This window comes from Anolis sagrei, chromosome 1 (genome assembly GCF_037176765.1).
Source record: "Anolis sagrei isolate rAnoSag1 chromosome 1, rAnoSag1.mat, whole genome shotgun sequence".
In the NCBI taxonomy this organism is placed as follows: domain Eukaryota; kingdom Metazoa; phylum Chordata; class Lepidosauria; order Squamata; family Dactyloidae; genus Anolis; species Anolis sagrei.
This window is the reverse complement of record NC_090021.1, coordinates 125594021-125620584: the sequence shown is the minus strand read 5'-3', so window position 1 is coordinate 125620584 and position 26564 is coordinate 125594021. Positions and strand designations below refer to the sequence as shown.

The 26564-nt window shown below is 40.0% G+C and overlaps 1 protein-coding gene across 2 annotated transcripts; it reads right to left on the bottom strand.

Moving 5' to 3' along the window:
* FBXO9 (F-box protein 9) lies at positions 1–25604 on the bottom strand. Of its 2 annotated transcripts, XM_060788321.2 has the most exons (13): positions 25223–25603; positions 22068–22142; positions 20855–21010; positions 19502–19559; positions 15634–15733; positions 11835–11965; positions 11066–11180; positions 6553–6671; positions 5378–5468; positions 4273–4368; positions 3761–3854; positions 2204–2358; positions 1–1121 (listed from the first exon to the last, which is right to left on the bottom strand). In XM_060788321.2, exons 1-13 carry the CDS (start codon positions 25223–25225, stop codon positions 1013–1015), a joined length of 1302 nt encoding a protein of 433 aa, XP_060644304.2. In that variant the 5' UTR covers positions 25226–25603; the 3' UTR covers positions 1–1012. The 2 variants fall into 2 exon arrangements, with proteins under 2 accessions (XP_060644304.2, XP_060644313.2); XM_060788330.2 differs by lacking the exon at positions 20855–21010 and having other exon boundaries at positions 25223–25604.
* Positions 25605–26564: the final 960 nt, after the last annotated feature.

Genomic DNA, 26564 nt, shown 5'->3' with positions numbered 1-26564 from the left:
TTTGGAAATTTTAGTTTTATGACTGAAAGTACATTTTTAAAGCGCCATACAGCAGTTGCATCCAACTCCCAAGGTACATACATAGGAGAAGCAGCACACAGTACCTGAACATCTGTAGGAGTCCCAAAAACCCAGAATGTGTTTAGTATGACAAAACACCCGAGGGATGTGCAATATGTCTTAGCAGTTAGATGAAGAGTTAAAGAAAAGACAAACATACGGAAATACAGCCCTATTCTTGTTGCATAACAGAATTCAAAGAATACACACTGACATTCAACACTCTTTCAAGACGAGACAGATAGCCAGTTATCCAGCATGGTTCCTGTCTCTTCCTCTATTCATTACAGTGTACAATCTATTGGTTTAACTTCTGGGATGGTATGAAATGATGCAATTTCAAAGCAAATGCTTATCTCCCATCTTGTCTTGGCTTAATTTTTTGTAAGGCTGCAATGTACACTGAAGTCAATGCCTCTCCCAGAAAGGCAACTCAAATTTCAACATAAACATTTATATTATGCATAGGTGAGCCACGCACAGATGCAGGATAATTTCTTCACATTTTAAACTTCCCCCCGAAGCACGCACACACACACACACACACACACCCCACGTCTTATGTACACCAATAGATTTATAACAATACCTGAACTTAAGGTGCATAGGCAGATGAAGCCTTACGCTGGACAAAGAACAGTTTATAAATTTGCTAATAAAATGACATGGCCAAAAAAAATGCCTTTTAAGGTTATCAAAGTTATTTTTCACAACATAAACAATTGTAAAATAACATGTAAATTTGACTTCAAAACCAAAGAAATAACCCTACCACCCTAGATTAAATGTGTATTTCCAGTATCTGTTCTTCAAAAACGATCCTCCAATTTTAAAATAAAATTCAAATATATATATATTATATATATATATATATGCACGCACGCATACACGCACACACTTATAACTTAAGTGTTGTTTGCTGTAATTTCTTCATGCAAGAGATGTGACCTTCTTAAAGAGGCCTTTCTGAAAATGCAGTAAAGCTCTTCACTCGTGCAAAGAACAAGGGGGTGTACATCTTGTCAATGTCAAAAGAAGAGACCGCTGTCTCACCAGTAGACCTAAAACAGACATTTAAAACGTGAATTAGACCTGACCAGTAGACCTAAAACAGACATTTAAAACGTGAATTAGACCTGACCATTATCTTTCCTAAAGAGCAAGGACTGGCTTAAATTATATACTAGTACCATTTGCTTCCTAACTTGTGGTCGAGCAATTAGTGATCAGGAGTATTGAGAGCACACTGAAGTTTGGATAAAACTCCCTTGCTGGATGTGATAGAGAATACAACATTCAGCTTCCCAAACTTACAATCTGCAAGTCTGTAAGTCAATTTCTGATTAAATCTCAGGAACCACAGAAATCCTTGAAGAAGAATTCTAGTCACCAGGAAAGAGGGTTTCCCTGGCTTGCAGAACATGTCACCCTACCCTCATCCATAAAAGAAGCAATTTAATCTGTGAAGTCACAAAATTATGTACAATGGGGGGGGGGGGGGGGGTCAAATGTGCCTATATTTGCAAATTAAAGAATCCAGATTTTTCATCCAGGAACATTTACGTCAATAAAGATTGTTTCGGCGTTTTTGATGGAGAGGACAAGAGAATCCCAGAGAGAATGGTAGTCTATTTATGTTCAAGGAGGCTGTGGTTTAGGTGTGGTTTTATTTTTTGCATCACAAAACGATCGCAGATTTCTATTACTTTAAACTTTTTTAGAATTCAGTGATTTTTTTTCTTTTGTGTTAAACTGCATTGATAGGCATGTGAATCTTCTTTCATTTTGTAGCCAAAATGAAACATCACAATCAAACAAACACATCTGCTGAAGATTAAGCCAGGAGAAAGTGTAAATTTGACTTTTGATTTCCAATTAATTTCAATTTTTTGTTTAAATTTAGAATTTCTTTTACAAATTAAATTTAAAAATGTGAAGTCATGATATAAAGTCTTGTAGTTTAAGGAAACATATGAATCAGGAAAGACTAGATGCTTTATAAAGTACAGCATATTTCAAATGATTTTCATTTAACCTCAGATGATTCAAGAAAGCAACTAAAACCATCAGTTTAGTTTGTCTTCTATTATACTTCACCCAGGAAACTATTAAGTTAACCAGACTTTATCTGGGTTGTACTAACTTGTAGGTAATGTGACAAGAGTGATGAATCCAAACAAGTTTGTTGAATTTCTGACGGCCACTGGAACACAGCTGTAGCCCTACATGAAAGCTGTGATCTGTTTCTTGCACAGGGACACGACAGAAATATCTGAATCTATGGTAGTCAACTGGTTTCTAGATAGTAAACAGAAACAAGGTAAGAATATGCACAGAAATACATATGCATTAGAGTATACAAATAACTATGTTGCCTGTATATTTCCATTCATACAAAATATTCAAGAGTTTATTCAGATGCAGCCATGTTGAGAGTATGTCCACTGCAAGATAGTAACAACCAACATTTTGTACTGTGCTCGGAAATTAGCAGCCAGTGGAATGGTTTTAATATTGGTATGATAGGGTCCCTCAAAAATGGACCAGTGATCAATCTGTTTGCCATGTTTCAACTAATTGAAGTTATTGAACTTTGTAGCCAAATGTACATTGCTTTGCAGATGTCCAGCTTATGGACAGCTATCTTTAGATCCTCCACCTCTAGGAAGGGACACGGCTATTGTAACGGCCAAAGCTGATAATAGGCCCTCCTGGCCATTGCATCTATCTAGGCTGTCATTTGGAGCAATGGATCCAGATGTACCCCTAGGTCTTCCTGAGGGATTACATTTGCCTATAATGGATGTGCGTCCATTTGTGAAAGCCTTTAAGTCCAAGACTCCAAATCCTCACAAACCTAGCAGAGGAAATTAAAAGTATGGACCTCAATACTGATCTGATTTTCAAATGCACAAATTTGTTTAGATTAGTCGGTGTGAAGTAATGGCTAGAGTGATGGCCTGAAGCTGGGAAATCCTTTAAGAAATTGCTTTCTGAAGAAGAAAGACAGAAGAAGGGTGACCTTCCACTATCTTCTGTTCCTCATTCTAAATGTCCCCTCATTCCTTTTGCTTCTTATCCAATCATTTCTTGGCCATTTTCTGTTAATCCCAACCATACTCCATTCCTTGCTCAACAAGGTCTGCAAAGCATGGCCTACACACAATGCCTCTCCCAACCTCAAGTGATTAAAAAGAGGGGAGGTTTGGGTGGTGGATAAAAATGGCAAAGGGAGATTTTACTTAGATCGTAAACAATTTCCTCAGGGACATCTAAGTGCTGGCATTTTCTGGGTTGGGGTGGTTGACCTCGAAATCCCCAAGAATGGCCTTTAGAGGTTGATCACCCCTGCACTGGAAGGATGGGGCAATTTGTTTATTTACTGCACTTAGTAAAAAATAAGACATTCCTTCCCCTAAAGCCACAGCCTTGGTCCAAAGCATTGGCAAACAAAAATACCAAAATTAAGATCCATAATCCAGAGGTACATACAGAAATCTGTATTTGTTCATCCCATGCATATATAGTAGATTTTTCATCATGCACATCCCATCAAAAGAGCTTTTTAACATTTTGTTCCTTTCCACATTTAAGAAGTAGAACACTAGATGGACAAAATAACACCCTAGCTTCAAACATGCATGCATGTACGTTATTCTGAGATAAATTAATGAATGCGTGCATTTTCTTTCATATATACCTCTTCTTTCTTCTTTGTGATTACAGCAAATACTTTGGTTTGATTGTCTGTATCCTGGGAAAGGCGATAATGGCCAAACAGGATTGCATCAGTTCTAGGGTTTAGAAAGAAAAAGACTGTTAAAATATATCTAAGGGCCCTTCCACACAGACATATATCCCAGAATATCAAAGTAGAAAATCCCACAGTATCTACTTTGAACTGGGTTATCTGAGTCCACACTGTCATATATTCCAGTTCAAAGCAGCTGATGTGGGATTTTATTCAGCTGTGTGGAAGGGGCCTAAGACTGCAAAGCATTTTAAAGATAAAGTTTTCCTTTCATTAGTGGCAATGCGGGCTTCAAACTTAAAACTACCTATTTTGTTTATTCCTATTCTGAAATATGAGAATTCCAAAGGCTCAACAGTTATTGCAAGCGCCTAAGTTTTAAAATCCTAATTAAGAGAGGTAGGTACAAAACTCTTATATACCTGGAAAATAGAATTACTTGACACAGAAACAGAACATACCTTGTGTTTTTAGTTCGTAAACGAGGAACAATAGACTGTGGCTCTTCCGGAGTTGTTAGCATCATCACTTGGCCATCTGGGAAGAATCTTAGGTACCTAACAAATTAAATAAATAACAAGAATTTCATACTAGTTTTTTTAATGCTAAATCCAAACTCCCAGGACAAAACAAAACCCTGACTAAATTTTCTAAACATACTGATTGTAACATATTTATTATCACAGCAATAATCTGAAAGGTGCATTTAAATATGTTTTTGCATGAAGAACAGAGTTGGTTTGCTTTATATTTCAATCAATTTCCCAGGCAACATGGCTGTTCCCAAAGACCTCAATTTTCAAAGAGCAGCTTATAGGTATCCCAGCAGGATCTAGGTCAAAGAAGAACTCTCTGAATTGTCCCTGACACTACAGATTAGCAACGCATGTGCTTTGCAGACAGAAGGCCTCAATTCAATCCCTAGGTAGAAATGGGAGAATCTTGCCTTGAAACCTCAGAGAACTACTAATGGACAACACAGGAAATACTAAGTTGGTCAGATCAGTGTTCTGACAGTATAGGGTACTTTACAATGTTCCTATGTTCTCCACCAAGAGCAGCAAAACCTAGATCAGGAGAACTTCACAATCTACAATAATTCAAGAATATTACCAGGAAGGTTCTTGTGGGTTTTCTCGGGCTATAGAGCCATGTTCTAGAGGCATTTCTCCTGACGTTTCGCCTGCATCTATGGTAAGCATCCTCAGAGGCTGAGAAGGTCAACCTCTGAGGATGCTTGCCATAGATGCAGGCGAAACGTCAGGAGAAATGCCTCTAGAACATGGCTCTATAGCCCGAGAAAACCCACAAGAACCTAGTGATTCCAGCCATGAAAGCCTTCGACAATACATTACCAGGAAGATTCAGTATAACTATATCATCAAACTACAATTCATTGACCCCAAACATTATGAGCAACCATGCTAAATTATCTGCCTGCAAGCAATCCTGTTGAGTTTCTTTGGACACACCTATGTCTCCATAGCACCGAGATTTTATGAGAACAGGAACTGTATTTGCAAGGAACGTAAGAGAAACAACTCACTCATTTTACAAAGCTCGTACCTGTAATAATCCACCTGGTGCCATGCCCTATAGAAGCCATCAAGAGACTGTTCTCCTTGGCGTATGTAGGTTGTCTTGCTGATATAGACGCCTGTAAAATTTGGAGTAGAATGCATATTTAGTCAATAAACAGGTGAATTATGACTTAGTTGTTAATATTTAACACACAACAATGTGTTTGCTTATAACATTTAATTTCTTTCCCCTTTTTTAACAAACCTGCAGCAGTTCTACTACTGCATTGAAACAATAATCTTCAGTCTTTCCTCTAATATTAATTTACCTGATATTGCCCTAACCATTGTAATAACCGTGATAACAAATAGGGTCAAATTTATAAACTGCAACTCCATATTACATAAGAGCACTGCTCTAGGGGATTTGGGGAGCACTCCTTCCCTGAGTGAAAAATGCATTTTTAAAGTTAAGCAGAAGGGGAGGGAGGCTCTATCCCATTTGAAATTATTAGAACAACTGAAAAACAACTGTTCCCATCATGAGAGATCCATTAATTCTAAGTTGCAGCTGAGATCTAACTGCATCTTTCTGGACAACCAGCCAAGAACAAAGATAAAGAAGAAAAGTTGGCTTCTTTACTAATCCAAGCAGCTTCTCAAAATCTGAAGGCTTACAGCACCAAGAAGCTGGCAAGTACAGAGTCAGCTGTCTAGTTCCTTCAGAATGGATGGAATATGATTAACACAGATAAACACAGCCAGAATACTAGCAGCTGAAATCTGTACTAACTGAACTTATAAAACATCATGAAGTTACTTGTGCATGCACTACTTTAGTCAGACACTCCCTACTCAGGAATAATCACTGGGGAACCAAAAGAAACTAAAAAAAAAGCCTCAGGCAACTGAAGCCACATCAATTGCAAGATACAGTGTTGGATCTATGAGCTCCATGCTTTATATTTTCTGGGGAGGGTAATCCCATCCAAAAGATTGTACACTAACACTGTCTAGTCTGGGCTTCACTCAGACTGTAACTCAGTCCAGAGTGGTCCAACCTCTCCAAAGATTCACAGAAATCCAACAACAAAGAGAAATAGTGAACCATCCTGCTGATTTAAGATCGAGCATAAATGTTATTCCAAGTATCAAAATTTCTGGGTGTTTTTGTTTTGTTTTGTTTTTACTAAGGGTTCAGTGTTCCTTTATCTTGCTTACCATCAAATCGAACTCTGGGTCTCTTCAGAAACATGTCCCTCCACGAGGTATAAGGAACCACTTTGTTACAGGTCCTGCCCCAAACTTTCAAACAGGCCTGACGCCAGATTTCTGGATCCCTGAAAACAGGGTAGCACAGGAATAAAACCTAGGTGGGAAGGACTATTCATGATTTATGTATTTATTTTGCACTTTTAGGTTCATAATGAGATCTGCAATTTCTCATGTCAACCAAACTGTTTTAACACTGCTTCCTAAACCCACTGTCATTTACTAGCCACAAGCAGAACTGCCTAATTTCATCTTATTCTACTGCATCTGTAAATCCAGACTCAGAATCTCATTTACCATGGCAATGGAAAGGTGTTTAAGATTATCCGGTGTGATACAGCTAGACCATGTATGTAAGTGCAGAAATGCCACAGCCCTTATCACACATTCAATCTATGACTGGCCTGACAGTAACCCCCCCCCCCCCCAAAAAAAACCCCTGCCCTTTATTTGACCAGGGCATTACTAAATACTCCATGAAGCCTAGAAGGCTACTGTGTTCACAAAAGCTTAATTTTTCATTATTTTTTTCATGGTGGTGTTATCAAGAACTGGAGTGAAGATGGCTCTTTGTCTCCAGAGCCTACATGGCCAAAGAGAGCAGAGATCACCACCCACATGGATATTCTTTCTTAAATAACAACAAAAACAACTTCCTGACCAAGTGTCAGCCTGTGACTCAAATTTCACCTTTTTCCCCTTCCAGTGTAAGAGTTTTAACAACTTGCCTAATGACGAAGCCCGTGGAGCTTTCAAAGCTTACACATATGTTATGCATTTTGGTTGACCCTATAAAGGTATCTTTGGCATGTTCTATTTTACTGTATGGCACACACAGTAATCACTGAAATATTCTCCTAAAGTGTTACGGTGTTCAGGGAGGAAAAGTAGCAATGTATCAAACCTTCTTATGCTGGAAAACTCTTATAACTGCAAGTACACCCAAACAGTAACAAAGGCCTACATTGCCTACAACTGCCCACAACTCTACTTTATTGGTAGGAGGAACCAGGAAGTTGTGTCTGATTAATGTTTAAAGAAAACTGACTTTTTGTTCCTCATAATTTCCAGATGAGTAGCTAGAAAGCATTGCTGGTTAATTCCAGAAGCAACAGTCCTATGGCATTTGAGACGTTAGGGAAAATTCTCGTTCTTAGAACCCACGACTCTATAAAACAGCGGTTCTCAACCTGGGGGTCGCGACCCCCAGGGGGGTCGTTGGGTCATTTTTGGGGGGTCGCGAAGGCACCTCGGTTAGCCCCGTCCCCTCCAAAATGGCTGCCGGCCCCTGTGCCAGCCAAACATCCAGGCGCTCCTGGTCAGCTCCTCCTCCTCTTCCCACAAGGCTGCATGGAGTCAAGAGGAGGAGCTTAGAGCCAAAGGCACGCAAGGGAGAAGGTACACTATTTTTGGAGACCTTCTTGGGCCCTCCCCTCCCCGTGAGCTTTGAAGGGGTGGGGGTCGAGTGGAAGGCTCCCCGTTTGGGCTGGCTCTTGCTGCCCAAGTTTGACCCAGGTCCATCATGGGGGGAGGTCGATTTCTCTGGTGTGGGTGAACTACAACTCACCAAAACAAAGGTCAGTTCCCCCATGAAGAAGAGGAGGAAGAAGAGGAGAAACCGCGGAGGCCGTACAGGGGCCGCCGCCGCTGTTTCTCCTTTTCTTGCTCCTCCTCCTCCAGCTGGCCATCCAGGAGAAAGAGAAGGAAAAAGAGAGGAAGGGGCTCTGCTGCTGTTTCTCCTCCTCCAACTGGCCATGGAAGAGGAAGAGGAGAAACTGCAGCAGTGTCCCTTCTCCTCGTCCTCCTCGATGGGCAACTGGAGGAAGAGGAAAAGGGTCGTTGCTGCCTTGCCCCGCCTCCCCAATCCCTGGCTCGAAGGCTCTGCCTGTTGTTGCTGCTGCAAGGTTAGTGAGTGGACCAGCTGTATGGATGGAGCCCCAGATAATCGAGTCCCCTTCCACACAGCTGAATGAAATCCCACATTGTCTGCTTTGACCTGGATTATCTGTGTCCACACAGCCAGATAATCCACTTCAGTGTGTATTTTATGCAGCTGTATGGAAGGGTCCCAAGATAACCCAGTCCCATTCCACACAGCAGAATGAAATCCCACATTGTCTGCTTTGAACTGGATTATCTGTGTCCACATAGCCAGATAATCCACTTCAGTGTGTTTTTAATGCAGCTGTATGGAAGGGCCCCCAGATAACCCAGTCCCCTTCCACACAGCTGAATGAAATCCCACATTGTCTGCTTTGAACTGGATTATCTGAGTCCACACAGCCAGATAATCCACTTCAGTGTGTATTTTATGCAGCTGTATGGAAGGGCCCCCAGATAACCCAGTCCCCTTCCATACAGCTGAATGAAATCCCACATTATATGCTTTGATCTGGATTATCTGTGTCCACACAGCCAGATAATCCACTTCAGTGTGTATTTTATGCAGCTGTATGGAAGGGTCCCAAGATAACCCAGTCCCATTCCACACAGCAGAATGAAATCCCACATTGTCTGCTTTGAACTGGATTATCTGTGTCCACATAGCTAGATAATCCACTTCAGTGTGTTTTTAATGCAGCTGTATGGAAGGGCCCCCAGATAACCCAGTCCCCTTCCACACAGCTGAATGAAATCCCACATTGTCTGCTTTGAACTGGATTATCTGAGTCCACACAGCCAGATAATCCACTTCAGTGTGTATTTTATGCAGCTGTATGGAAGGGCCCCCAGATAACCCAGTCCCCTTCCATACAGCTGAATGAAATCCCACATTATATGCTTTGATCTGGATTATCTGAGTCCACACAGCCAGATAATCCACTTCAGTGTGTATTTTATGCAGCTGTATGGAAGTGGCCTCAGATAACCCAGGCCCCTTCCACACAGCTCAAGTTTGGTCCAATTTAATTGTGGTTGGATTTAAGAATGCTCTTTGATGGCTGGGGAACTAAACACCCCAAGAAGTCCCAAATGCCAAGGTCTATTTTCCCCAAACTCCACCAGTCTTCAGATTCGGGCATACTGAGTATTTGTGCCAAGTTCTGTCCAGATCCATAGTAATTTGGGTTCACTGTGCTCTCTGGATGTAGGTGGACTACCTCTCCCATAATTCACTATCAATTCCCCCCAACCCCCTCCAGTATTTTCTATTGGTCATTAGGGTTCTGTGTGCCAAGTTTGGTCCAGGTCTGTATTTCGGGGGGGGGGGGGGGTGTCGGGTGTCTCTGTGGTCTCTGGAAGTCAGAGCTGCATCAGTTGAAGGTACTTCACATCCCATCATCCGTTGCCCACACTCCCCCAAACATATTGTTTTTGTGATTAATCACTATGCTTTAATTATGTTCAATTTGTAACAATGAAAATACATCCTTCATATCAGACATTTACATTACATTTCATAACAGTAGCAAAATTACTGTTATGAAGTAGCAACGTAAATGTGGTTGGGGTCACCACAACATGAGGAACTTTATTTGGGGGTCATGGCATTAGAAAGGTTGAGAACCACTGCTACAAAAGAATAACACTTTACTCTAATTTGGCAAATATAAATGTGGATGGAGGTGGTAACCAGCATGATCGAAGGGAAAAACTATATAATAATTACAATCATTTTTATACCTCATTTGTCTCTTGCTTCATTACCAACAATCCATGTAAACATTTGTAAATTAGGATAACACTTCATATGTCACTACATTCTAGTACACAAAGGCTTGTATCATGTTAATCTTTAAAGTGCAAAAACATCAACACTTTTCATTGTTTATGGATTTTAAGAAAATGATTGCTATTTGCTTATTTTCACATATTTCAAAAGTCTATGACTACTGGTTGACACCAATTTCAGAATGAAAGGCAAAAACTATTCAGAGCATTGTACGCATTCTGTAAATGCGCACAACATCAAAAAACTGTTAAAAAATACAATAATTTGTAATATTTGAAAAAAAATACAAAGTATTTGGGGGTAATGAGAACAGGTAATCCCATATGAATATGGAAGCTAAGCAGGGTAAACTTTAGATGGGAGAAAGCCAATGATTACCAGGTGCTGTAGGCTATGTTTTACAGGAAGGGACATAACAACCCCTGAGTACTCCTTGATTAGAAAACTCTATGAAATTCATGGGGCTGCTATATGACAAAAGGCAACTTGAAGATATTAAAATTCCTAGAATCCCCCAATCTAGACAGTCCAATGACCATTTACCATGGAGGCTGTGGCAGTTGTAACAAAAAAGTGGCATTTCAATGTCTGCGTTATGGTTGCTCTTTTTGTTGCCCTAATGGAATTCATGCTTTAAAAATCCTTAATGATTTGATCAGTAAACTGACAAAGACTTTTCTGCATAATCCCCTGTGGAGATGTAGGCAGGGCAGAAAAATAACGTTCTTCTTCATTCCAATCTAAATGTATCACATACACAATTGTTTCCTGCATGACTATAATTTGTACCTGGCACAAATGTAGAAACCTCTGCAGACCAATGATAACTGTTCCAAAGACCGCAGATCCAGATCACTGGAAACCACCCATCGAAAAATATACATCAACAGCTCCATAGGCAATACTATGAAAAAAAGCAGTGAATGTTAACTATGCATTATATTCCACAACTATTTTGGGTTTTGCTTGTAAAATAGGAAGTTCTTTCAGATTTGTATACAATTCTCTCAACATGTTGATTTACTGATACATAAAGCAGTTTTTTTTAAAGATCTCTTTAATGTAATTTTATTTATCATGTTATGTTTGGTCATAAATCACTATGCTTCTAAAGATAGTAGACATGAAGCATGCAGCTCCAGTAACAAAAGATTATCATTTTGGGACCACCAACAATGTGCAGTGTAACAATTTCTCCTGGCCTGTATATAATTGGATGAAGAAGACCATAAAATTACATGTAAAATTACAAAATGATAGGGATTAAAAATTAAGGATAAGCCAATATTTCCCTGAGCAACCATGTTTTTCTTACATTTTCAAAGAAAAAAAGAAATTATTACCATGGCCATCATGTATTTTTTAAAAAGCATATCCTGCTTTTCCGACAAAATGTTCAAGATAACATTGATGCGTATCTACCAATTGTCTGCCCAAGTATTTGCATGTGCCCTGCAAGGCATATATTTCGTTTTAAAAAATCCAATGTAACACTTCCATGATGTGATTCCTAGTATCAAAACATGTATAATATCGTTGCTGTGAAATAATCTCTTGCCTGAGATATGAGTCTGATTCACATCGAGCTCAGGCTGACAGAGTTTGATGGATGATTCCTGAAAAGTCAACTGCTGCTGAAAGTAGGATAGTAGGTCAGCCATCTTGAAGTCTTCCTCATTATCTTCAAGGCTAAACAAAGGAGGCATAGCAGAACAACTAAATATTACAAAACACTATCTTGAAAAAACTACAGTGCAATTGTGTTGTGATTGAAGTTCATGCATACCAATATTTGCTTTCATCTATGTGTGTTTAGCATCGGAGCACAGTTCTGAAAATAAATGCTCCTTTCTGAATAAGACATATTCCCTCAAAAAGTACTGATTTCCTGACACTGATTTTAATAATCTATTTGATAATTTAAACAAGGATATCCTCGTCAGTACTACAGTGTGAGTTCCACATTTTTTATCAATTTTATTTTATTATTTTATTTTATTAATAGACTTGAAATGGAGAAGTGAAACTATCAACATAGTAAAACTATTCAGATACATGCTTTGGCCTCTCCCCTAAAAGTAATGTTGGTTACAATAGCAAACACTACAAGACTGTAAACCTTTTGAACTAAAGCCAATAAACTATTCTATGACGTAAACCATTGTACAAAAAATTTAGAACCTTGACATTTTCATAAACCAAATATTGAAACTATTTGTCTAACAAACCCTTGGATTGTCCACTTTTTAGCTAGTTTTGCTCCTGTAGTTTAAGGAGCAGCTAAACAGATGAATGCCTTCTATGCCACTTTTCTCTTCATGGCACTAAAAGCATTACCCATTTAATTTCAGTACATTAAGCTGCTGTTAAAAACACAAGAAAAAGGACAAAAATATGCAACACAACGGAAAACAATATATTTCTAATTAAGCACTTGGTTTTTAGATCATGTTTATCCAAACCATAGATAGCACTAGGGCTAAAAAGAGTGTAATTCTGAGTGAGCAGGGCCTAAGGCTGCAACAGATCTAGAACTCAATGCAAATGTTTTAGAGCAAGCAAGCACGGGATTGGACTCAGTGACATCTGATTTAGAATTGTGAGTGGGTAAATGTGAAGTGGACTGTGCGAGTTACAGCACACCTCACCCCATTTGGATCTTTTTTTTAAGTCCGTGGAGAAGTAATACATCCATCTGCATCTCATGTGGGGTTTAGTCCCCAGAAAGGCAAAATAATAATTAGAGGGATAAGCATATTTTATATACTCATGTATACATTGACTTCATGTTCAAGTCAAGAGCAGCTTGGGCAAAAATTATGGATTTTTATATTACTCATGGGTAAGTCAAGAGTCATTCCATGGAGCTGGGAAAGAGCCAGTGTAACCTCAGGGGGACAGACATCTCCGGCTGATGTCTCTACCATTTTCCTTCCCATACAAGAGGCCAGAAGCAATCCAATGGCAGAGAGAGTAAAAGGGGTCAGTTTTCCTTTTAGGTTCTCCTGAGATAGATTAAACTGTTACCGTTTGTCAGAGAAGGGGATCATTCCCTTTTTGATCAAAGTTAAAGTACAGTACTTACATAGACTCATGGATAAGTCAACACGGGGGAGGGGGGTTTGGGGAGGGGGTCAATTTTTACTATGATTTTTAGACTTATGCATTAATATATAGAGTATATCCTTTATAATTACTATTCTTCCTTGACTCACAACTTATTGTTTGCTGGTTAAATTTGCAGCTGAAAGTAGTTTTGGTTTGCTGAAGAAAAAAGTGGGAAAGCAAAGGTGAAACACAATCAGAAAGAGGAATATATAATATAAGATCAAGTAGAATTCATACCTGTCTTAATATAAAGATCCTATAAAAAGAATCTGTTCAGAGGACATTTGATTCTGCCTTCCACTGAGGCTGAGGGAGTATAACTAGCAGCTACCTAAAACCAACCAATGGGCTTCCGTGGCTGAGTAGGAGTGAAAACCCTGGTCTCCAGAGTTGTAGTTCAACACTCAAACCACTTTGCCACACTAACTCTCACAAAAGTTTAACCAGAAAAAACCCAACTTCATTCAATGGGACTTGTGCTAATTTTCACAATACTATAGCTTTATACAAATGACAGAAGAATAGGAGATAATTAAATTGATGGTTTATTTCTGTTTGGTTGGGCAGTATGTCCCTTGTGGTTTCTTCCACCTCGATGAGGCTATGATTCTAAGTGAGAGAAAGCTGATATTTTAAAAGATTCTGCTATTTAAACAAATCAACCATCATATACTTAGTGAAACCAGAGAGCAATGTAACATTGTGTAGATAGAATATTTTTAGATCTCTCCTCACCAAACAATTAGCTACTAGTACATTAAAGAAAAAAGCTATCTCCTAAGATTGAGAGGAATTCTACATTTTTAAAGAACTGCCAACCAAATAGTTCTGCCTATTATAACATTAACAGTAAGAAAAACTGGTTAATATACAAACCACTAAAGTCTTACCAGAAGCGAAGGGATTGTTCTACATTACAGCTGAACCTAGTGGCCTTGGACAATCTCTCTGAGAACCAGGGAAAGTTCACTCACCCTGACTAGGAAACAGGCTCCCTCGCAAGCAAGAGCAAAACTGAAAATGGCTTCTGCTCAAGTCAGTTGGCAGCTATCCCAGATTCATTAGGATAAAAGGGTGGGGATCGGTGGAAAGAAGTAGGCAAACGTAACTTCCTCCAGAAAAAAAATAAACAAGTGAAGGCTAGAAAGAAAGCTACCAGCCACAACTGTGGCCTAAGGTTCCAGAGAATTAACTATTTCTAACTTTGTGTCCCCTCATCTAAAAAAGCCCAAGGGAACTTTATAAGATGATTCCATTATTTTCTTTTGCTTGGGCCTTTCTTTCAATTTTCACCAGGAAAGAAAATGGAATGACTACCACCTAGTGTTAAAACTAAAAAATGTCAGAAACTACAAAGGGCAAAATCAACCAACAATACCTTTATTGAGTCAACAAAAATGCATAAGAAACATCATTCAAGCTTTTTAAGCCCTATTTAAGCCCTGTCCAGGGGTGGGGTGGGGTGGGGTGGGTGTGTGTATGTGCTTTGAATGTGATTTTCCTGCTTCTTGGCAGGGGGTTGGACTGAATGGCCCCCGAGGTCTCTTCCAACTCTATGATTCTATGATTAGGTGTCTACAGGTATTTTAAAAGGGCAAGACATTATTATTTTTGTTATAAAGCATAGTAAGGTATTTCTTGTTTCTTTGATTTAGCTTTGAACAGAAACGAACAACCCTCAATATCTTGATCACCTACGCTTTGTGTCTTAATCAATAAATAAAAGTTGGATATAACTACAAACCCCCAGAGATATAACTTGTTTTTTTAGTTGCGAATTATTGTGAATTATTAATGTGACACACAACCTTGTCCAAAAATACACTTTATAAGTTAAGTATAAGATAAAGTACAATGTAAACCTTATTGGTTGCAATGATGCCTTCTTTGCCAAAGGCCTAAATCAAATCTCCTCCTAGCAGCTGAAGAACTTTCCAACACTTCTATGAAGTCAACTCTAGAGGATTTCCTCATCGTCTAGATCGGTTTGAGTTGTCCTGAGACTGCAGGATCGCCTCTTCATGATTGCACTGAAATTAACTGTGTTGTCAACAAAATATCACTGCTGGCACTCTTTACTACCCAATTATCTGTGCAAAGGCTTGTACAAAAGGATCTCCTATTGAGTCTGAAGCTTACCCACTAGTCAAAGGCTGACTGTTAAAAGCACTAACACCATGGGGCTCATATTTAGGACAGCTTTGACCACTGAGCTCACAGCATAATAAATATATACATACTGTACTTACTAGCTTTTCCCAATATTGTCAACTTCTGGAGATCGGGTGTAGGTAATCTTAAACTCAATATCTGGGACCAGTTGCATTGCCAGACGATAGAACTTAATAGCTAAAAACAAATGCAAGGTCTACTTAAGTAATTGTATTAACAGTACTAAGTATTAAAATCGTGCTTCTAAAATTTGCATGTTAAGAGTTCTTACATATTACTGTTGTACTATACAGAGAAGGAATTCATTCACAACAGCGACAATAGAACTATGTATGTCACTTTTACTAATTTAAAGAAATGTTTAAATAGTAATCAGATTTTTTGTATTTCCGCCCTTTTTATTGACATTTGCAGGAAGGGAACTTCTGTTCTCATTGTTCATTTCTCTAAAGCAATTTTCAAACAAGTAGCCATGTTAGTCTTTTGCATGATTTTTATCTCATAGATATAGCTCACTTCTTTGAATGAAGTACACGGAGATATTAAGACCTTATGTATAAAGAATATTTATAGTTGTGACAGTGTGGCAGAGTGTAATAGGATCCAGAAAGGTAGAAATTATGGTCTTTGCCCTAATTTTTTAAAAGGCTACATATGGTGACACAGATCTTTCAGGTCTTTAATGGGAGAATTTACAGGGTTCTGTGCTGCTGCACATATAACAAAAGGAATCTTCTCAGGCCCCTTCTACACTGCCATATAGTCCATATTATAATAGCAGCTAATCCACATCTGCTTTGAACTGGATTGTATGAGTCTACACTGCCATATAATCCAGTTCAAAGAAGATAATATGGATTTTATATGGCAGTGAAGATGGAGCCTCAGGTATTGGTTTGAACTCTGAGTACCTGGTTTTGGTAAGCTGTTTTACTGCTTTAAAACATCATTAGCTGACCACTGTTCCAAGTTAGAAGTTCAAAAGCAATTTCATGTGACATGGAAAAACAGGGCAAATGAATGAAAGGTGGACTGATACAATAGCCTTATAGTAAGCACAGGTTTCAGAGACTACTTTTATAACCAAAGAAGGCAGCAAAATTCTAGAATACACTGAATAGGGAGGAGCCCATGACAAGGCATTATGATATTTCTAAGATGGATTTCAGCATAGTTGTGTTCTGTCATGCTGATGGCAAATGAGGAAACAAAGCAAATGAACTTTTCTCATTCAAAAGACTGGGTGGTTCTTCTGTCCTCTCTTGAATGTAACCCCTTCATTAAAAATAACTCACAGGGGTAATGAAATGATAGTGTCACAATTGCTTGTTTCAATGCATGCTGCAACCAGTACAACACTGCAGGCATCATTTCCCAATGCCCCATCTGCACTGCATCAGAAGCACTTCAATTGGGGGCACTGCTAGACTGAAAAGATATGGTCACGATCAACTTATGGAGTATAGCTTACAGTATCAAAATGACTGAACAAGGTGTCAGCCAGCTTTTCTAATAAAGGTATTTTGCCTTTACTAATAGCTGTCTGATTTTTTTCCTATGAAACTCCACTGGTTGCCATGAATAATGTACATAATCCACCTTGTTCCATATCCCCCCCCCCCAATCACACACACACACACTTTTGAGGCCTTTCCTGCAATCTCCATTTTCCATTCATGTTTATTCTCAGTTCCTGACAAATTTGGCAGTGGAACAGCCAACAGGCAAGGAGAAGCCATGCCCCTCCATCAGACCAAGGCTGGCAAACTCACCAGTCTCATGCAATTGTCATCCCATTCATGAGGCCTTCAAAACTTCCAATTTGGAATTGTGCATATAAACCAGTTGAGAGGAAGGCAATGCAGGCTTCATTAATGATTTCAGCTGAGAACTGGCAAGGCTGGGGAGCTCTTCTGCCTCGGCCTGACAGATGATTGTGGGTTCTCCTTCCCTGCTGGCTGTTCCGTTGCCTCTCTCCCTGACAGGACCTTGCATGCTCTAGTAAGCCTGTTATTCTCCTGTTGAGTTAATGTGCTATTGAATCTAATGCACAGCCTAATATTGGCAATGTAATTTAGCCCCCAAAAAAGCTGTGCATTAAGCTCTAGTAAATGCAGTAAGTTCATTGACTGTCTCATTTGCCATTTTCCTGACCAAACACTTCTCCATCCCTTAACTTTAAGGTCTAGTCTACTAGACCTTAGAATCTGGCATTTGACCCTCCTGTCACTTTGACCTGTTTAAGAATCAGTAGTAGCTTTTATAAGATTGTGTCATCCTTATCCAACTACCATCATCAGGTGTAAAACTGATTTTTTTTTAAAAAAAAGAAGACCTCAGCAACACTGTCAAAATGAAACCAGTAGAAGTAGGCCTATTTTGGATCATGTCCGAAATGGACTGAAGGATTTGTGAATCATTACTAAACTCCAATCGTCATTCCACAGTCACAATATGGAAGGTGAGACTTTTCAAACAGGAAGACTCCATACATAGAGAATAAATGTTGACTACATAAATCTAAACTGTATGGAGCATCTTGCAGAGTACAGTGTGGCAATGTTGTAGAGGTCAGGTCTATTACAGCAACTGGTGATTCACACTGTGTGGGCAAAAGAAAAATTTTCAAGCTCTGGGTTCCTCCACAGAGCCACTAAAATGCAAGTATTTCCATTAACTGTCTATGTGGAAAATATATGGGGGAAATGGTGTTGTTGTTCTTGGTATTTCTGCAGCTTTTAAATACTGGCTCTATAGAAAACACTCTATTGTTCAAAATCATTTTATCATAAATGTGTATCTCTTTATTACCATTCCAATTACATTCTGCATTAAAACCAAGTTATTCACACACAAGAAGTTTGGAAAGCTTTTTTATTTATATATCAGTAATATTAATGTCACAGAACCAACATATCTGCAGCTCATTAATCAAAAGGCCAGAAATACAGCAGCTAAGGTATGTGAACATTCACGATCACTATATCAGGAAGCACATGTAGGAATATGTATATGTAGGAAAGTGAAAAAAATGTGGACTTCAAGTACTGAAATCTCACCAGCCCTCAGCACTGGCCAAGCAAACATAGTGTAATAGGAACTGGGGTTCAACACCTAGAGGGCCACACACTGTCCAACCTTAAAGATGGCCTGTATTGCTGAACAACAATAAGGCATTTACAAGACTTTTCAGACTTTCAGAGTAAGAAGCAATCTTCTGTTAACAGGCCTTGAGAAATGTACTTATTTATTGGTTTCAGCTGCATATCATAGGACACTTAAGCGTGTTGCATGGGAATGTGTTTGCTAAGTTATGAGACTAATCAAGCTAACTACGGTCAAAAACATTTATCTAGCATTGGCAGATGCTGAGTTTCTAATCATATTCAGATCAGTACTTCATACCATAATGCAAGTAGCCTTCCATATCTGAGCCATTCTTGGATTTGGGATCTTTCCCAACAAAACATAATGTTATTTACTGGCCCAAGCTTCTTAAGATTTCAGTAGCAAGCCCTTGTATTCAAGGGCTTGTGTAAGTCCCTACAGGTTTCATACATTTCAGCACTCATTTCAAAGCGAGTCTTCTATCTAGTATGTTGTTATTCTTGTGAACAATACTTTTCATAGTGCTTTACAATAAATTTATTAATCCTCACAACAACCCTGTGAGGTAGGACAGTTGGGACATCCCTACTAGGTACCTAGTTAACTTAATCCTCAATTAGGACTTTGAATATTGTTCACCTATGCTAATCCAGAGAAGGCACCAGGACTGATTAATTAGCAGGTAAGAGTACAACCACCCTTCAATCAAGTTTTTTTTCATCTCTCAGCCATAACCATTTAATATGGTTTTCACTAAAGCTGATAACATCAGCTCATAAGTACTGCAATGGTTCAGGAACTGTCTGTGTAAAATTAAAACATAAATGATAAAATTACCTTCATAAAGAGCCCCATTTTGTTCTTGTTCCACTGCCTTCAGGAACAGTTCTCTCGCCTGTACAAAAATTAGTCAACTGTTTAAGAATCTCTTATAGGTAAGCAAAATAAATTTGTAACTGTTTATGAAATAACCCAAGCCTCACTGGCATTAAAAACAAAAGTTGCACACACAAGCTTTTTGGTATCCTATCAGCATTGCTGCTCTTTTTGTGAAGTTACACAAAATTCTCCATCCACTTTTGAAACTGATCTTAATTCCTCACATATAAACTTTTCATATGAAAAAGAAGAACACTAAATATAAACAAACTGTTAAATTACTGTGGATTTTCACAGCACATTTTCTGAGAGTAAGATGAAAGTCTAATTTGTTATTGTTGGGGTGATCAGTATCCTGTTGAAAGGTGGCATTTTCTTTGTAGATTATCACTTTACACCTAGAACAAAATATCTGTAACTGGTTAAGAAAGCAGGCTCTTGACAGCTCCAGAAATCAGCTGCTAGAAAAGAAAGCACATTGCAGCTGTATCATTTTTGCAAACACACAAGTTAGTGAAATAGCACAAAGTTTTCCAGCTTCTTGTTTTTGATGTTGTAATTGCACTGTACAAGAGCTTCCTACAGTACTGGATGTGAAAAAGACAGAAAGCAACAGGAGGAGCAGATATAACTCTTTTCTTTCCTCTTTCCCTCAAAAGTCCAAATTCTCTTATCAGAAACTTCTTGGAGTGAATCAAGTTCTTCAGTAGTTTGAACATGCTACTTACACATGCACAATGGTTATAGTTATTGTCAGTTTTAACTCGTATCCACTCTCTTTACTAAAGTAATACTTCATCCTTTACCATGTTTTATTCCTTTTAATTAAATGAACAACCATCCTAGGAAGTTAGATCAACATCTTCCAATTCTGTAATACAATTTCCTGTTGAAGGTTTTCATGGCCGGAATCACTGCAGTGTTGTGTGGTTTCCGGGATGTATGGCTCTGTCCTAGCAGCATCTTCTCCTGACTTTCACCTGCATCTGTAGCTGGCATCTTCAGAAGATCGTCTGAAGATGTCAGCCACAGATGCAGGTGAAATATCAGGAGGAAATGCTGCTAGAACACAGCCATGCAGCCCAGAAACCACACAACACTCCAATACAATTTCTTTCTGTTTCCTAGTGTGGTGAAAATTACTTCCATATTTTGTTAATTCAACAGTCAAAACAGAGTGCAAACACAGTAAGTGGTGTCACAGCGGTAAGAGCAGAAGTAGAAAAATTAGTCCATGCTTTTCCTAGAGAGACAGCATTCCAACAGTTGACTGAAGATGAATGTTATAGTTTCAGAAGATCATTTGTTTACCTTTTCCTCTTTTGCTAGTTCCAGTTTTCCTTTGGAATCTACAGCCTTTATGGAACCTCTTGCCGATGTTCTGCAGGATCGAGCATCCAAATTTGTAGAGCTCACCCCTGGTGCAAGTTCAAACATCCATTGTGCTCTGAACATCTGGAGCTCTGCCTAGAAATCCAGAAACTAAGTCCAACAGTTGGGCAGACGGGTCTACATACAAGCGATTAAATGATGTGCACCTCAAAAATGAGAAGTAAATGATTTCTTCTTGGTTATAGGAAGCAAATGATTCTTGATATTGTACTCTTTGTTTTAGAATCCTAGCCAGTAATGGATGTATCATGGCTGACTTTTAGTCCATTTGTATATATGGCTCAAAACTCTTCATTTCATAAACTAATGTGTTAACATCCTTGACCTTCCCAAATCACAAACAAAATAGATCTAATGCATCTTGGCAAATCAAGCACGATCAAAACAAATGTTTTTCTGGAATGTCAGTAAGCTGGCTCCAAAAATGCAGTATCTTCTGTAGAAAGCCATCCTAGTGTGCTGTCAAATTACTTCAGAGCATGCAAGGTAATGAGGAATTTGAGCTATTTGTTGCTTTTTGAGTAAATGTGTTGCTTTTCTCTAATAAAAATAGTGCCATTTGATGATTTTCCTTGTTGAAAAATACTTCTCAACTAAGCATTATCCTTGCTAAATGGCAAGCTATCCACTTTATACATACAGCAAAAAAACAAATTAGAACAGGCCCCAGATCCTGCAGTTATAAATGTAGGTTTCACATTCAGACACTGAGATGCCTCAGCTCATTAAAAGGGTTAAAAAAATGAAAGAGGTCTATGTGCTCTGGTTACTTCTTTAAAGAGCAACCAATACATGATACAAATAGCAGTATTTAAAGCTCTTAAGTCAGAAATTAACAAAAAGCTACAGGATACTGCAATTTAATCCCAAGTATGGCCAACCTGTCTCAATCTGACATGAGTGTTGACTTACCAAGTTCCCAATGGTTCAGTCATCTATTCTAGTTTATAGATGAAACTGGACTCAAACATGTGAAGGATTATACATTCCAGAGATACTAAGTTTTTACTCTATAATAAGAGCCTTATGAATTATGTTACCAAAAACTGCAACATTGCCTCTCAATTTCTAATTGTGGCAAGGGTACATGGACCATATAATAAGACTAGAGATAGCTCCATGACAAACATACCTGAAGATTTGCTTCGCCAGATCGTTCATTCTCTTCCGCTCTTAAGTCAGAGTGACAATCTTCTTCACCTTCTGCCTGATTAAGAAAAAGTCGCATTTTAGCGTCCTTAAAACATACAGATCTAACAAATGATTCATTTCCTAATCTGCAAATGAAAAGCAAGATCATTGATGCATTCACCTTGAACCTGACTGAATATTTCAGGATTATGTAATTTTCTTCTGCACCAACTCAGTAGTATAGGTAGTTGCACATTTCCCAACACTAATGAAATGCAATGTGCATACATTTCCCAGAACATCCACCAACCCATGCAATTATCTTTGTGTAGGAAAATATATTCTGAAGCATTCTTCCTTTCCTCATACTTGCTGGTTCGGTTTTCTACTACATGATAAGGCAATTTGGTCATTGTTTAAAGACACTGAAAGAAAAATTCACACAATAATTCAGGAGAAAGTTGGTGTCTACACTTGGAGTGACTGGAATCCATCTATCACTCCCATTCCTATAGACCTTAATTTACAACACCAAAATGGCAATTGATTTGAAATGGCTAAATTTAAAATATTAGGAGGAACTTCCAGACGGTAATAACTGTTCAACAGTGAGGTATGATGTTTCCCTGGAGCATGTTGGACTCTCCTTCTCTGGAGGTTTTTGAGCAGGGGCTGGGGGAGCTTAAATTGAGTGTTCCTGAATGGCAAGGTATTGGATAGTCCTTGTGGTCTCTTCCAATGCTATGATTCTATTTGCAATTTTCACTTGCTTGGACAGAGAGCACATAGCAGATGAAGCGAGTGCTCCTGCCTTAAGAATAGCTGTCACAGGCCCCTTTCTATATCCCTGATTTCTGATACCATCCCATCCTGACTCTATCCTCCTCTTGACCCATGTCTTCCATTTGCCCTCTTCTCCTCACATTCCTATCCCACTCATCTGTACTTCCCACCCGAGTGAGCATGGGAACACACCTATGTAAACTCCCTCTGCAGGCTTCAATCTATTCCCCTATCACATTATTTTAGTGAGTTGCTACATGAGTGTGAAAGCTGAACAATAAAGAAAATGAATTTGGGGGGGGGGGGACGACAAATTATCTGAAATATGCTGGAGTTCTACAGAGATAATAGACTGCAAAAATGCAGATAAAGGGGTCCAAGGACAAATCCAGCCTGAACTCTGGAGGGAAGCCAGGATAAATAAAGACTATTGCACTTTGGACATTTTATAAGAATGCATAACTCACTAGAAAAGGGAATAATTCTGATCCTGAATCTGCAAGGTCTGTTGATAGCAAGGTGATTTGGAGGTCTCCAATTCATGGGTCACTCTAAATAGAAACTGGCTTGATGGCAATTAACACCCACAAGTTCTGTGCCAGTATGTGTCAGCCAACTTATGGTGACCAAATGATTTGCATACTGTTATCTGGGGTAAATTAACACATTACAATTCATGCAGTTTGACACTACTTTAATTGCCATGCTTAATGGAATGGTAGCTTGACCAGTTCTTCAGCCTTCTCTGCAAAAGGATGCTGATGCCTCACCAAGGCCCCTTCCATGAAGCTGTGTAAACTCCACATTGAACTGGATTATATGGCAGTGTGAACTCAGATAATCCAGTTCAAAGCAGATATTATGGATTATTTGACTTGATATTCTGGGTTATGTTGCTGTGTGGAAATAATTAGGCGATCCCTCATTGTCCAAGTATGATGGCCCTCCAAGTGTTTGTCTTAGTGGTGGGTCTGTATGTGACTGTGGAGCCCTATTTTGGATCTGCATGTTCTTCTGCAGTGAGGGCACTGTTTTCCAGGGGGAAGGCGGTCCTGGTCAGAGCTGGTTTGACGCGTCTTCTTCTTCATGTGTTTCTCCCTTTTGCCCTCCATTCGTGCCTCTTCAAATTCCACAGCACTGCTGGTCACAGCTGGCCTCCAGCTAAGAGTGCTCAAGGGCCAGGGCTTCCCAGTTCTTGATGTATCTTCTGTAGCCTAACAGGAATACCAGTATTTTATTTCCCACCCTTTTCCACACCATATCCTCAAGTTGTTGAATTTTTCTGCCCACCAACATTCTGTTTTCTGTTCTTGAATAGAAAGTATAGTAACTGCTTTGGGAAACAGTGATCGGGCATTTGGACAACGTGGTCAGTCCAGCTGAGTTGATGACAGAGAAGCACCACTTCAATGCTGGTAGTCTTTGCTTCTTCCAGCACTCTGACATTTGTCCACCTGTCTTCCCAAGAGATTTGCAGGATTTTTTAGAGGCAATACTGATGGAATCATTCCAGGAGTTGAGTGTGACGTCTGTAGACAGTTCACGTTTCACAGGCGTATAACAAGATTTGGAGGGCAACAGATTTACAAACAAGCACCTTGGTATCTCTATTAATGTCCCAATCCTCAAACACTTTCTGCTTCATTGGGGAACAATACTGCACTTGCAGAGATCAGTATATAGTGCAACTACCTTGAAGCATGGCAGTTAAAGTAGTGTCAGTCAAAGTGCTCAAACCCAAACTGCATATGCACCCAAAGATCCTGTGGCTTCCGATTAGATCTGTGGTTCTCAGTCTGTGGGTTCCCGGATGTTTGGGCCTTCAACTCCCAGAAATCCTAACAGCCGGTAAACTGGCTGGAATTTCTGGGACTTTAATGTCATTGTCTATGCATGCCCCCATTTTTCATCTTTAAGATGTTAGGAGCTATAAAGCATATAATTTTTACAATGATCAGGCAAGATAAAATACAGAAAGTTTCCATCCCTTTATAAAAGCTCTAGAACAGTGGTTCTCAACCTGTGGGTCCCCAGATGTTTTGGCCTTTAACTCCCAGAAATCCTAACAGAAGGTAAACTGGCTGGGATTTCTGGGGGTTGTAGTTCAAAGCACCTGGGGGCCTACAGGTTGAGAACCACTCGATTAGATAAACACAAAAAACGCGGGAAGGCGAGCATAGAGCATTTCCAGAATGTAAACAAGCCCTGAGTGGGCATTCCCATCCCTGGCCCCACCCCCTCGGCTACCTGCGGGTGGGCGGGGCTCCCGTAGTACGTCACCGTCCGCGTGACGCCCGCGCGCCACCCGAAGACCCCGCCCCCTCCTCCACCTCGGCACGCCCCCGTCACGCGCCGGCCCCGCCCCCTCCTCACCATCCTGAGGCGCCCGCCCAACGGCCGCTCTCCTCAGGCCGCGGTGCTCCCTTGTCAGGATATTGCGACCTCGAAGCTGCTGAGACGTCGACTCACGCACAGCCCTCCTTTCTCCTGGGTGTTCGTTTCCTAATTCCCTTCCCTCTCGAGCGGGTAGCAAGCAGGGAAGAGAATTTAGCAGAGTTCTCGGTCAGAGAAGCGGACCACGCAGCGGGCGTTACTGCGAGCGCGGCGTACGGCAGCCATTTTCCCAGCGAGCGCGTGAAGGAGCGGCAGCAGCGCGCGAGAGAGCCTCACTCAGCCACCGGCCGCCTCGAGCTGAACGGCCGTTCCGAGTAGACGAGGCGTACTCCTAGCGAGGGAGCTTGCGCATGCGCAGAAAAAGGCGAACCCGAAGGAAGGAAGTGCCCCTGCTGGAGTTCGCTCCGCTCTGATTGGCTAGGTGAAGGACTCAGCGGAAGAGTCGTCGCAGTGGATTATGGGCCTCGTAGTTTGGAGAGTTGAAGCTGAGGCGATGCGTTCCCTCATGCTGTGCGCGTGTTTGCGCTTTTAAGTGGAGAAGAATGGCAGCTCTCGTGACGTGGGCCTCGTGCATTGGTTGGCCCCCTGTCGACCGTGTTGCTTCCCATGTATTTCGTACTCTGGGTTGTAGTAGGTTTTTCGGGCTATATGGCCATGTTCTAGAGGCATTCTCTCCTGACGTTTCGCCTGCATCTATGGCAAGCATCCTCAGAGGTAGTGAGGCCTGTTGGAACTAAGAAAAAGGGTTTATATATCTGTGGAATGACCAGGGTGGGACAAAGAACTCTTGTCTGCTGCAGCTAGGTGTGAATGTTTCAACTGACCACCTTGATTAGCATTTGATGGCCTGGCAGTGCCTGGGGCAATCTTTTGTTGAGAGGTGATTAGATGTCCCAGATTGTTTCCTCTTCTGCAGGAGTCTACCGTATGCCATGCAGTTGTGGACAAGTCTACATAGGGACCACCAAACGCAGCAATGCCCAAACACAAATCAAGGAACATGAAAAGCACTGCAGACTACTTCAGCCAGAGAAGCCAGCCATAGCAGAGCACCTGATGAACCAACCTGGACACAGCATATTATTTGAAAACAGAAATGTTGGAGCACTCTAACAACCACCATATCAAACTACGAAGAGAAGCCATTGAAATCCACAAACGTGGACAATTTCAACAGAAAGGAGGAAACCATGAAAATGAACAAAATCTGGCTACCAATATTTTAAAAAACTCTAAAGTTACAACAGCAAAACAACAGAGAGGAAATAATCTGGGACATCTAATCACCTCAACAAAAGATTGTCCCAGGCACTGCCAGGCC